This window comes from Gallinula chloropus (assembly GCF_964237585.1).
Source record: "Gallinula chloropus genome assembly, chromosome: 8".
Classification (NCBI taxonomy): domain Eukaryota; kingdom Metazoa; phylum Chordata; class Aves; order Gruiformes; family Rallidae; genus Gallinula; species Gallinula chloropus.
Genome location: NC_140093.1, coordinates 14,320,729 through 14,332,915, shown reverse-complemented (window position 1 = coordinate 14,332,915; position 12,187 = coordinate 14,320,729). Strand labels below are relative to the sequence as shown.

Below are 12,187 nucleotides of genomic sequence, written 5' to 3'. Positions count from 1 at the left end.
TGACATTTAGCAACTCATCTGCAAATCCAGACAACACACACGCAACACTATATAGTTTCAGGAAGATTAAAAAGAGAAGTGAGCAAGGAGCCAAGGGCCTAACTAGCCAAGATGAACAAGGAACTGAAGAAAACAATTCTGGGTTTCTTAAATGATAGATTCTTGACCACAGTTTTGAAGTCCAGCTGCTACTATACATTTCAGCTTCCCATCTTCTTCCTGTATTTGTTCATCCCCCTTGGCCTGATCTGCCTCAGGATTAGACTTGAAGATTTCATCACCTCTGATTATGTCATCATTCCTGCTATCTCCAGACAGAAACTTCAGGTGTTTATATGAATTGGTTCACTTGAACCAGGTTGCATTGTAATTCCTGTCTGGTTACCTTGTAATAACTTTGCAGCATTATACATGACTGGTGTTAGTTGTCTGAAGTCACAAGTGTCACACCAACGCGCTTGAAGGGAAAATTTGGCCTATTTGTGAATCTCATCAGAAAATTTTCTGATTCATATCTGGAAATGTCACTTCTATAAATAAAAGGGCACTTAACTGCATAGTGATTCATCCATAGCTATTAGTGCCACAGAATATATCTGCTGAACTGATGGCAATAGACCTTGCATTAGATCTGAACTTGGAGGATGCTTACAGGTAGAAGAAAGATGCTTCTCTTTATGGGGTGCTAGGCAAGAACACACAAGGTATCTATTTGTATCAAGTTGGAAAACAAGGTTAACATCAGGAGTTGCAGGACATACAGCTGGGTCTGTCTCCAGACCAAAACTAAATGAGAGCTTTTGCTTATTCAGTGGTGCATGACAGCTCCAGATATGTCTAGGTTCAAGTCTCCACATGGAGACATCTCCACGGCAGAACACCAGATTTATTTCTCTACCCCATCATTACCACATTTATTACCTTTAATGAATTTTTAAAGCTGTATGAAGCTGACTTCTCATGGCCATCCGTGTTCTCCTCCCGTTTCTTACAGAAAAGCAGCATCTTTGTATAGAGGAAGAGATGTCTCTGCATTGGTTTGAATCTAGCCAAGTCCTTTACTTTGTTGTGCCCCTTCTTGTGGTCAGTCCACACATTGAAGGAGCCTTGCATCAGCAGCTTGCCAAGCTCACCAACATCCCCCTAGCAAGCAAGGAAAAAGAAAGAGTCATGTTCAAATGAGGGTAGTGCCAGGCACAGATTTTTCCTTGGTGGTGTTTAAGCTTCCAGACAGAGGCATATGCCCAGGCATCCCCTGTGTTGGAGCACTGACATGTAATAGCTGGAATCTCATCTGTATGTACATGTTTCCTTGCTAATATTGTTGTGGTTTCTTCATGTAACTGTTAGCCCACTGTTTTGCTAGTCCATAATTCCCAGTTTGTCTCCCTATTCATAATTAGCACCTAAGGTCTGTCTCAGGACCTCTCTGGATCTGACACACAAGCTGACCTGACACACAGCTCCTCTGATGACCTCAGAGGAAGCATCCTGACTCCAAATACCCAAGCCAAGGCCATGGCTCTGAAAGATCAGTTTCTGCTCTGCAACAAACTGCTTCTATCCCTGGGCAAAACCTTACAAGATGCACTGATGTGTGAAGATACAGATTGGTGCCTAGAGGTATGTAGGTGCACAATTCCCTCCCATTGCAAAATAGCCTTTAAATAACTTGCCAGTAGTTTCTCAGGTCACCATCTGCAAACTATGCAACACTGCACAGCCTTGGGCAAAGAGGGAGTAAATGCACCAAGGAGCCATGAAAGTACCTGAGGGAGAGTGAAACTAAGCAGGAACCAGACCTTTCTATGTTCCACTTTGTCATGTCTTTTGGTTCAGCTAACAAAGCAGAGGCAGGAATCTAGTCCTTGGCATTTCATGAAAGGCTGGCAATTGAAAAGTAGAAGCTGAAAAGGACCAGGAATAGTCTGTTAAATTCTTTGGAGAATGCCTCCAAGATTTGAAAGTAAGAAATAGGCAAATGACCCCAACATTTATATGGACAGGAACATGGATAGATCCCCTCTGCTCAGCAGATGTTACCTTCTCTTGGATAAGGTCTTCTGCCCATCCCTTACAGAACTCTTTAAAAGAATTGTTTTGTAAATTGCTGTAATTACACACATTTAAACTGGGGAAAACAGGAGGAAAGCTACCTTTCTGTATGAGGGTGAATCAGTAACAGTGGAAACTGGGGAAGTAAAAGACATGCTGTATCCATGAGCTTCCCATGCCTATGTTGACTGGTCTAAGTCTGCAATGATAATATGCAGACTTTAAACAGTCTTTCCAAAAAGAATCTCAGACACTCAGAATTAGCTATAATCAGAATGGTTTAGAGAAGCTTTCACAAGATCTTTCTTCTGACACCAAGAAGGTGGTAGAAGACTCAGTACTGAAACAAAACAGATTCAAATGAAAACCACACAAGAAAAGTCTCATTTTTCATGCAAATACAAATGAAGACTTAATTGTTTCAAAAGAAAAACTGTGGAACAAGGGAACATGTTTGGCAATGTGCAAGCTACCAGTTTGCGCAGCAGTTGCCTAAAGCCCCAGGAGAAGGCAGCAGGCTGTCACTGCAATGAGTCACTCAAAGTCACATCAAGCAAAACCACTGTTATACACCAGTATAATGTATTGAAGACCAGTGTTTTCATTTGGGTTATTGCAATTAAAATTTCAGTGAAGATTCAAAGCCACATAGCATTTCTGCTCCATCAGAGGAGATATAGCAGAAGCAGTCAGACACTGGATTTGACCTTTGAACTATTCATGATTGGCCAACACATCTGAACATAGCAGGTTTCTCCTACCTTGAGAAAACTTGGAAAGACTGAAAATTAGATGGAAATCATATAAAAAAAGATATTGCTATTCTAAACTAAGCAGGGAAACTTAACAAGATAGTCTTAATCTTAACCCAGTTTTTGGTGCAAAGACATGGAGTGAAAGAGCCCACTGATCAATTCCTAACGGGTGTCAGTCGTAGCTGTGCAGAAGGCTGGGGTAAAGTATACACTGAAGTTGGTCAGGCTTGAAAGCCCTAAGTTATCTTTAGGGCCCATGGGCACTAACAGCTACTCTCTGTGTTCCATAATGTAACAAGGTGGACACTGCTTTGCATTCAACCCTCTACAGCTACTTCAGGAACCAATTGCCAATGTCATTTACAATCCATGGGAGCATTTCCACCTGCATACAGCAGTGGATCTATGGCACACAGCCCAGCAAGCAGTTAAATTCATTTATGAAATAATGCTGACAGAGGGCATGGTTTGCTCACCTATCAGATGCTCTTACACAAAAAAAAAAGTGAGAACTATAGAAATTAAAACCCCTGAAGCTACTCCAACCTGCAAAACACAGACTAACTCTTCCCACCCAGATACAGCCAGCTCATACTCCAGCATTTTCCCAGGAAGTCACATTCTGAACAAAATACTTTTTTATGATATCCAGACTAAAGCCTGCAACTCTGATCTAATAACTTTTTGAACCCAGTTTCTCAGTACTTTCCCCTGACATTGTCACCCTGCTGATAGCTATTTCAAAATCCACAACCTCAGGCCTTACTTCATTAGGCAAGTTTCTCACTTGTGTGTCAGTTCCTTCCAGTTCCACATAAGGCCTCATTTCACGTAGACAACACTAGTTCTTGAAAGTCATATGACTCAGAGCCTCAGCAGAGGGATATATATACCTTTGTGGCCTTTAATTTGTACTTTGTTTTTTCACGTTTCAGAAAGTGACCTGGCCAGTCACTGGAATAGATTCTATTGCCCACTTTAAATGAAGCCATGTTTTACTCCCTAAGCACAAAAGATTTGGAAAGACTTGAGTTGCATAGCAGCCATAAAAGTTCCAGCAGAATTCTTAAGTTATATCTGTCACACTTGCTACCTCCAACCTACAAATGGGTTTGTAGTATGACGACTCAAAAGGGCCATATTTGTTCCACAATCACATCCTCACCTCCACAACAGGGATGTTGGCATGTATTTTTGGTCACCACAACATGCCACTAAGCAGCATCCTTAAAGAATGTGGCACAGGCTCCTGGCACAGCCACAGCAGGCTCAGCGCTCAGAGCAACACCGGATGGGCCAAGCCTTGAGAAAGAGCAACAGCAAACAGTACCTCATATCCTGTGATTGCTATCTGGTGCATGGAGTCATTTACTGATTTGATGATATCAAGCACTGTGGCCAGAGCTTCTTCTAATTCAGCGGTGCCCTCTGAATTCTTGCTGCACTTCAGCATCTCCTGATGATAAAAAAAAAAAAAAAAAGATAGATAAATATTTTAAAACTTCTTATACCAGAAGCCACCATTAGGCTGAAATTTGTGCTGCACAAAGTAGCAGAACTATAGAGGGGAGGAGGGGGGGGAAAGAAAAAAGAAAAAACCCCACAAACACAAACAGGACATTCATGGGGATTGTCACTGAGGACATATTTTGACCTTTTGGACATTTTAAACTTTTATGGGTTTTAAGATGAGCCAGGACCATTCCAAGGTATTCACAATTAAGGTTTTGCATGTCACAGAAAAGAAATTAAATCTTAGAGTGATTTCAGCTGTTACAGAATTCACCATGACCCTTTGCACCTTGTTCCACAAGGCATTTATTACCACTGTTAAAAATATAAACTAATTCCTAGTCTGGATTTGGCAGGTTTGACCTTCTACTCATCAGGTCTTTGCAAGCTCTTGTAAGATAAACAAATTCTCCATGAGAAGAGTCACTTCTGATGTAGATGCTTGGAGATTATCTCACAGATGTCTCTTCCTCAGATTAAATGAAATGTCTTTAATCTACAAGACAGGTTTATCAGCTGTTAATTATTTGGGGGATGGGGGGGGGGGGTGTGGATGGGAATAGGCCAGATTACTATAAATCTTCCTCACCTCTTTTTTACTGTCTGCACTACAATCTACACATCTACATTTGCAAATCTAAATACCTTTATTTAGAGATAGTATTTTTGAAGAATATTGCTGGCACCTAGCAAAGATCCCTCAAACATTACACTGTGCTTGAAATATTCTGCTTTTGCAGAAGTTAAGAAGCCCAAAGCAAAGAAACAAACAAAAAACCTTTGACGGGTCGCTTTCTGCAATCACTTCACATACTGAGATCCTATTCAGAGTTCTAAAGATTTAGGGCTAGTTACTTAGGTAGCCCAGTACAGTTCCTTACAGAGATGACTTTTCTTATTTCTATTGTCTTTTGCTTGGAAAGTTCTAGTCATAGCTTAGCACTTAATTCTCTTCTTGTAACCAGTAGTTATAATCTGTGTAAATCCTGAAAGATATGAAACTTTTAATTTTAAATCAAATTAGCCACCTCGCCTCTGCTTACAGAGGAGCCCTGAACCCGATTCAGATGCAGAGATTGGGTTTTTTGCCACTGTATTGTACAGAAATCAGTTACTGCCAATGGGTGTCTACCTGAGACCAGAATCAAGACTCTGTATCTTGGCTAAAAGCATCTAGTGTAGAAAAGGTTAACAGATACAAACCCACATATTGTTGGTACAGTCTTGAGAAGACATGAATCTCAAAGCAGCTGCAAGATCCCAAGACTACAGCACAGAATTTGAAAAGAAAGCTAGTCAGGATTCCTACCACTGCAGGAAAAATGCAAGAGGACTGTAACCAGAAGTAGTAAGATAACGGATTACTGTGATTTTGATGCTTGGAATCTGCAAGCACTAATCTGCTGAAAGAGTACATTTATTGGCTATTAATGAGACAATAATTCCACCAACAGAATTCATAACCAAATAACCCTTTAATTGCTCCTTATTGACTTGTCCCTGCCCTATACATCTACCAGTGGAGTGAAAGCAGTGTTTTGCGGGATGCAAATCTCAGTTCAGAAATACAAGCTACAAAGAAACTAAGAAATAAATTCCTGTAATAACAGCACCTCACTAAGAATGATACAGTAAGTGTAGGCAGTATAAGGAAACAAAACTAAAGTCAACAGAAACTACGTTTCAAAAGTGGATCAAGACTACTAACTTCAGTAATCTTTATTAAGAATGAGTAAGACCCCTTAGTATGAATTCGGTCCCTTCAGCAGGGGTGGCCATTGATGTGGTTTTCATTCAGGCATACCACACTCAGACACATTTTGAGATTGGGAATCATTTAACCCAAAAGCTGAGGCACTTGTGTTCCTGTAAAAGGAGGGCAAACCACAAGCAGCAGTGGTATCTCCTTGTGACCAGGGCTCAGAAGGCAAAAGCAGGACGCATTTCCACAGCACCCACTGCACAGTTTCTAGGATGAGGATGGACGCCTGCTCTCTATGCAGGAGGCACAGTGCTTTATAATATCAGCTAAACCAACTGAAACCAAACAGGTAGCAATAACTGACTCAGAATTTAAAACTAGTCTGCCAATCACTCAAGGCACACAGCTCCTTAGGCACTTTTGTTACCAGTTTTTCAGTGACTCCCATTTTCCTACACTTGTAAACCCTGCTGCTGCCAGGGAAAGAGTGCACCATCTTCACACATCTCATCATCCCTGACAAAGTAAATGTCAATGCCAATGTGTTGTTGCTAAGCACAAAACTGGTCTGACCAGCTTCAACCCCAACGGCTGCAACCTGTTTTGCCTGAGAATTTTACACCTTGATCTAATCTTGGTTTTATTTACAGTCATATTTCAAATTAAAAGTAGAATCTGGTTTGCTCTTGGTCTTTCTGAAGACCTTGACATTTTCTCCACTGTGACAGAATAATTTTGAGAGACATAACCAAATTTACTTCTGCATTTTATTGATGTAAATCTACTGGAATCAGTAGTTGCATCCTTGTTATACCCCCTTCAATATTTGGATTCTACAGCTTTGTGTAAACAATAAACAGGTCACAGAAATACTGCACAAGTGAATGGCCAGCCAGATCCTCACGTGGCTTAAACTGGCACAATCTGAGCAGTGCTGTGGTAGCTATTAGCAAAAAAAATTACAGCACTAAAACACAACACTACACTACACTAAGTCCAGAGGCTGGAGAACAGCACATAATTCACCTCTGCAGCCTTCCCAGAAGGAAAGCCTGTAGATGTTACCTTTAAGAACTGAGGAGATAAAGACAGAAATTCAAGCCACTATCTTCAAAAGATGCCATTGGTTTGAGAGCATACGTTTCCTGTTGCCCAGTTCAGATCAGCACAGACCACTCACATTTCCAACTAAATCAAGAAGGAACTTCACACATTCACCCCATGGAACAGTTACAGACAATTTGTTCCTAGCTAGGTTTTTAAAAACAGAAGCACCAGAAGGGAGTGGCTCTTTCTGAAAGGTTTAAGTCACAACCATGGGAAAATACCAGGTTCAAAGAGCTGAAGGAATTTTATTAAACAGGGACAGAGGTCAGAGACAGGATTTAAAACATCAGTTGTTTTTAAACTGGAAGATCATGTACTGAACCAATAAAGCTAAACAATCTCTAATTAAAGATTAAAAAATACCAGTAAAATATCTTAATTATACATATATAATAATGTATTGCTTAGTATATGTCTTGCTAAGCAGTATATATAATATATTGCTTAGTACAAGTACTGCTATTATTACATAGCAGTACGTATACTAAGCAATATATTATTATATACATATAACTAGAAATCCTTTATTTGTCTGTTGGTTACCATTTTACAACTTCACATTACAGGAGTATTTGTTGAGGAAGAAAGAGGCTGGATTTCCAGGCAGTCCTTCAGAAAATAACACAGATATGCAATTCTGTCAGTAAAACAAGCTATGCATTAGAATTCTTCCCACTGTCATGCAGAACTTGCCTTTAACAGCAACTGGTACTTGGTGATTCTCTGGACTGGCTTTAAGAGATAAGCATCGAGTGAGAGCTTATGATCCAATTTACGCTGGCATTCCTGTAAGAGACAGCAGGGAAGAGAAATACAATTGTTTCTCGAAGCACAGGCAAAACACCCAGATCATTATCATTTGGTAATCTGTCTGTGAATTCATTGAGAGAGAAATTTCTTCCATCTGCATAGCAGTTTCCAGGTTACTTATGCTACAGTGAAAATATCTCTAAACAAGAGCTAATGTTTACATTCAATTTAGTGTAAAAATCTGGCAGGCTCTTCTTGGGAGATTGTAATCATCTGGGGTTTGCAAAGAAGCCAGCACTTCTTTGGTTTGGGTATAGTCTGAAGAGTCAGGCTCCTGTCCAGGAAAGCTACTTGCTACTCTGCCTCCTTAATCTCCTCTAAAGAGCACCTTCAGCGTCTGCCATCATGCAGAGAAGTCTGTATGCATCTCTTAAGTTTTCTGAGACAAGAGATGCAGAAGGTAAGCAGGCTTTATGGCCTTGCTCTGCTAGTCTGCAATGAAATTCTACCTGGAAAAAGATGCTGTCTCCACACTGTCTCCAGAGAGCTTCAGACCTTGGCTTGTTCTGACAATACTTTTCATATATTTGGAGGTCTTCTTTCTGCATGAAAAGGAAAGTTTAAGTAAGGTGAGAGAAAAGAAACCACAAAGCATCTGCCTCGAGTCACACTTTTTCTTACCTTCCATCCCAGCACCTGATAACTCTGTATCTAAAAGAAATATACTGAAGCTACCACATTTTGCTTCTGCAAAGTTAAATACACCTGAAAGTGAGATTTATTTTTCCCCCCCTCTGACTTTTTGAGCAAAGCAAGGAGACTACAGGCTGGAAGACACCTGGTGTAATTGCAAAACTGTTGTCTTCCAGAGAGGGGAATCAATGGTTTGAAAACAAAATGTGAGAAACATAAATGTTTAAAGTCCTACCACAGATTAGTAATTGCTAACAATGCTCAGCACTCTCCCAAGGTTTACAAGCTCAAAACACTTTGAAAATAGCATTGGCTCTCAATATTACAAGCATTAGAATTACAGAATTAAAAACTAGCAAGTTTGTCTTGTTGATGTGCTGGGCCAGGCAGGGGGAAGTGCCTACACTCTGTCCTATCCACATCAGAAACAGGTGGATTCACTTGACCTCTAGTGACCTCTGAGTGCAGGCCAGGTGCTCTCACTGAAGCCCACAGGAAAACAAATAATATTCTTCAGTGAAAACAAAGGCAATAGCTGTAAAGGCTGAGGGATGTGTATTTTATGTTCCCTAGAGTATATGGGTGGATACAGACAGACAGACTGACCTTCCTCTGCCAGGTCCTGGGCTCACTGACTGCACACCCGGACAGCACAGAAGCCCTGAGGCTATTTGACCGTGGAGCAGTGCCATACAGATTCCTGAGCAGGGCTGGCTGTGTCAGACAGGATGGGAGCTTCCCATCTGTGTCTGCACCTATCTGGGTGAACGTGACCTCAGTGAGTCAAAGACAGCACCAGAAATAAACCTCAGGAACTCCTGGCTCTTGCCTCTGCGCTTTAGGCTCTTGGTGCAGGGAAAGCATTTTCTTGTGTATAGAGTCACTAGAAGAAGTCAGCAGCACTGCTATCTTCCTTCACAGACCTCTACTGACATCGCTCTGATGAATCAGATATAAAGCAGAGCTATGCAAGGTCTTCCTGCGTTAAGGATTATGTAATACAAAAAGCTCCACCACAGCCAGACAGTGTTAATGGTGCCATTCCAAAATTAGCTGGGTGTTGTATTCACACAGCTACAGAACTAATTGTACACACTGTCTTGGGGGAAAGTTAGCATGGGGCAAAAATCTGCAAAACTAAAAGTAATAATAAAGCCTAATCAAGAATTACAGTTTGTTTCTGCCTATAGGAACCTAATCAGATTGGGCACAAGAAAACAGAGACAGCAACAGACAAGAGCACTGTTAGGAATAAGAAAAGATTACCAATTTAAAGAAAAGGCACAATAATCAACAACTTACTAGGAACCTGTCATGGTGGAATCACCATATTGCCAAAGCAACTCACTATTGCCTATATCAGTGACACCCACTCAGGCAGATACTTATATCTTTAGATACAGCTTTAAGTTTTGTAATACTGTAAGGAATAGGAAATTTCTGATGAAATTACTAGTATCAGACTCTAAAGTTCTACAAAATAATTACCTAATCACCCAAATCCCACTCTTAGAACATCCAGAGATGCTGACTTCTTGCTAGTACTTCTACATCATGCTCATTTCTCTTGTAATGCTTTTCCTTTCCATGGTGATTTGCATCCCAAGATCTCTGTAAGCTTTCACACACAGCATGTGTGCATCATCCCAATTACCTTTTTGACTGTTCAATTATGAATGAATTATGAGTGAATTTTGCTTCAGAGTAGAATTCAGCCTTTCCAATCCAACTCACAGGTTTCCAGTCAGCTTCTACACTCCTATTAAGTGATTCTCATTTCTTCCAAGGCTTGCAATATGAATAAGCAAACAATGATAACCCACACTGAGTCACTCCTGCCAGTCACCTCACCTGGCACATACTGGTAAGCGGCCTGACTCACCTTTTGTTTCTTCCTGGGTACTCTTGCCTTGGTTTGGTAACCTTTCCCTCTTCCCAGCACAGCAGCTACCAGATCAGCTCAGAGGGCTCTTATTGTTGCAAATAAAGCACTACAAGACCCACCTAGCAAAGCATAGAGCACACATCCCATCTCTCTTCAAGCATCCATATAGCCCTTACCACACAGAGCTTTAAGCAAGGACCAGCATCTGATGATGGCATAATAGCTGCCATGTGAGCAAAGTTGAGCTTGTTTACTTGTAATTTAGCTCATATGAAGGTGGTGTCCTAATAAGGTCAGTAAAGTGGGAGGGAGAAGAAGAGGGGATGCTTCTTGCTCCTCTTTCACCTGTTCTGCTATCATGTTCTAGGAAAGAAGCCAGAGAGGAGAAAAGGGCTGGGACCTCACAGACAGTGTCTGCCATCACCTGAGAAGAAAGGTTCACATCCATGGTGACAATTCACCAGCTGGCACTGGTGGAAGTGGGAAAGTGTGTGGGAACATGGCAGAAGAATGCCTGGCAGGGGATGGAGGGACTCAGGCATTGGGGTGTCCTGGTGCAGCTCTCAGGATGCTTTTGAGCAGCTCTGGAATCATAGCTGAAAAGTCCCCATGTGAAAAGATAGGCTAATGTTCTTCAAGTATGACTCTGAAAATCAGTCTGTTTCTAATCAAAGGCCCACCATGATGCTGTGGCAGGATGGTTACACCCATAAAAAGAAAGAGAAATGGAGAAATGAATCTGCAGTAACATGAGTTTCCTCTCAGAACTGGGCATCATGTTGAACACCAGCCATTTCAGTTTCCCCATGCCAAAGCAAGCATGGTCATAACTCACAGGGCAAGCCAGAAGCTCTGCTCAGCAGGAAGACATAAAAAGCTGCCAAATCATGGGGAGCACAAACACACAACCAGACTTTTGTTTGTACCTCCTAAAGGCAGTCCAACAGAAACAACACATTTCTGGACTTCATGTGGCTTCTAAAAACAGAACATAAGGGCAAGTTCTTGAATCAAAGGTGCTACTGTGTGAGCAGAGACGTCTTAGGAGAGGTGCTTTTGCTTTCTGAGCGCGAAATTTGAAATAGAAAGAAAATGCACGACTTAACCTCTGTTCAGTATATTCAGTGTTATGTGAGTAGGGCATAGAAACAGATTGATAAGCAAAGGTCACACAGGGACTGATTTTCTTTCACTTCATCATACGTGAACCATAACTTCAGCGCTGCTGATTTCATTTTGGTAGGATAGTGAGCTGAATTAACCCGTTTTTTAGAGAGGCATAAGCTTAAAATGTAAATTTAAACATGGAATTTGTACTTTCTGTAGCATTACAAGTTCAGTTCTGTATCAAGAATTTCAGTTTATCTCCAAATCCAGGGATATTTGCAAGATGCAGGCTATGTTATGCATGTTGGATCTCAGAGGTTTGCATTCTTCAAAGACTGTTTATCCTATTTTGTCATGGATTTCCCTCTCAGCATCTGCATCTTAGTATAACAACATATTCTTTAGTAGTATCATTTACTCAAGCTCTAAATGCTTCACTGTTAAACAGACAATAATACAGAAGACTTATAATCACACTCATACACGTATGATGCACTTCAGCCTGACCTGTTTGCAAACTGGGAGCCTACCCTTTGGAAGTATCACATTGTTCCCATTGAAATCTGAGAGATATAGTGGTGCTTGACACCTATGACAAGCAAGGTACCTATGTTTCATCCA

The 12,187-nt window shown here is 41.0% G+C and overlaps 1 protein-coding gene across 1 annotated transcript in view; it reads right to left on the bottom strand.

The window, feature by feature from the left end:
* The window catches only part of MCF2L2 (MCF.2 cell line derived transforming sequence-like 2), a gene marked incomplete at both ends in the record, with an annotated part of 141,691 nt that overhangs the window by 25,149 nt on the left and 104,355 nt on the right, over window positions 1-12,187 (bottom strand). Inside the window, 4 exons of the mRNA XM_084267614.1 lie at window positions 922-1,143; window positions 4,141-4,266; window positions 7,825-7,917; window positions 8,391-8,483. Of these exons, the coding sequence (XP_084123740.1) occupies window positions 922-1,143; window positions 4,141-4,266; window positions 7,825-7,917; window positions 8,391-8,483 (534 nt within the window). The remainder of the gene's footprint in view (window positions 1-921; window positions 1,144-4,140; window positions 4,267-7,824; window positions 7,918-8,390; window positions 8,484-12,187) is intronic.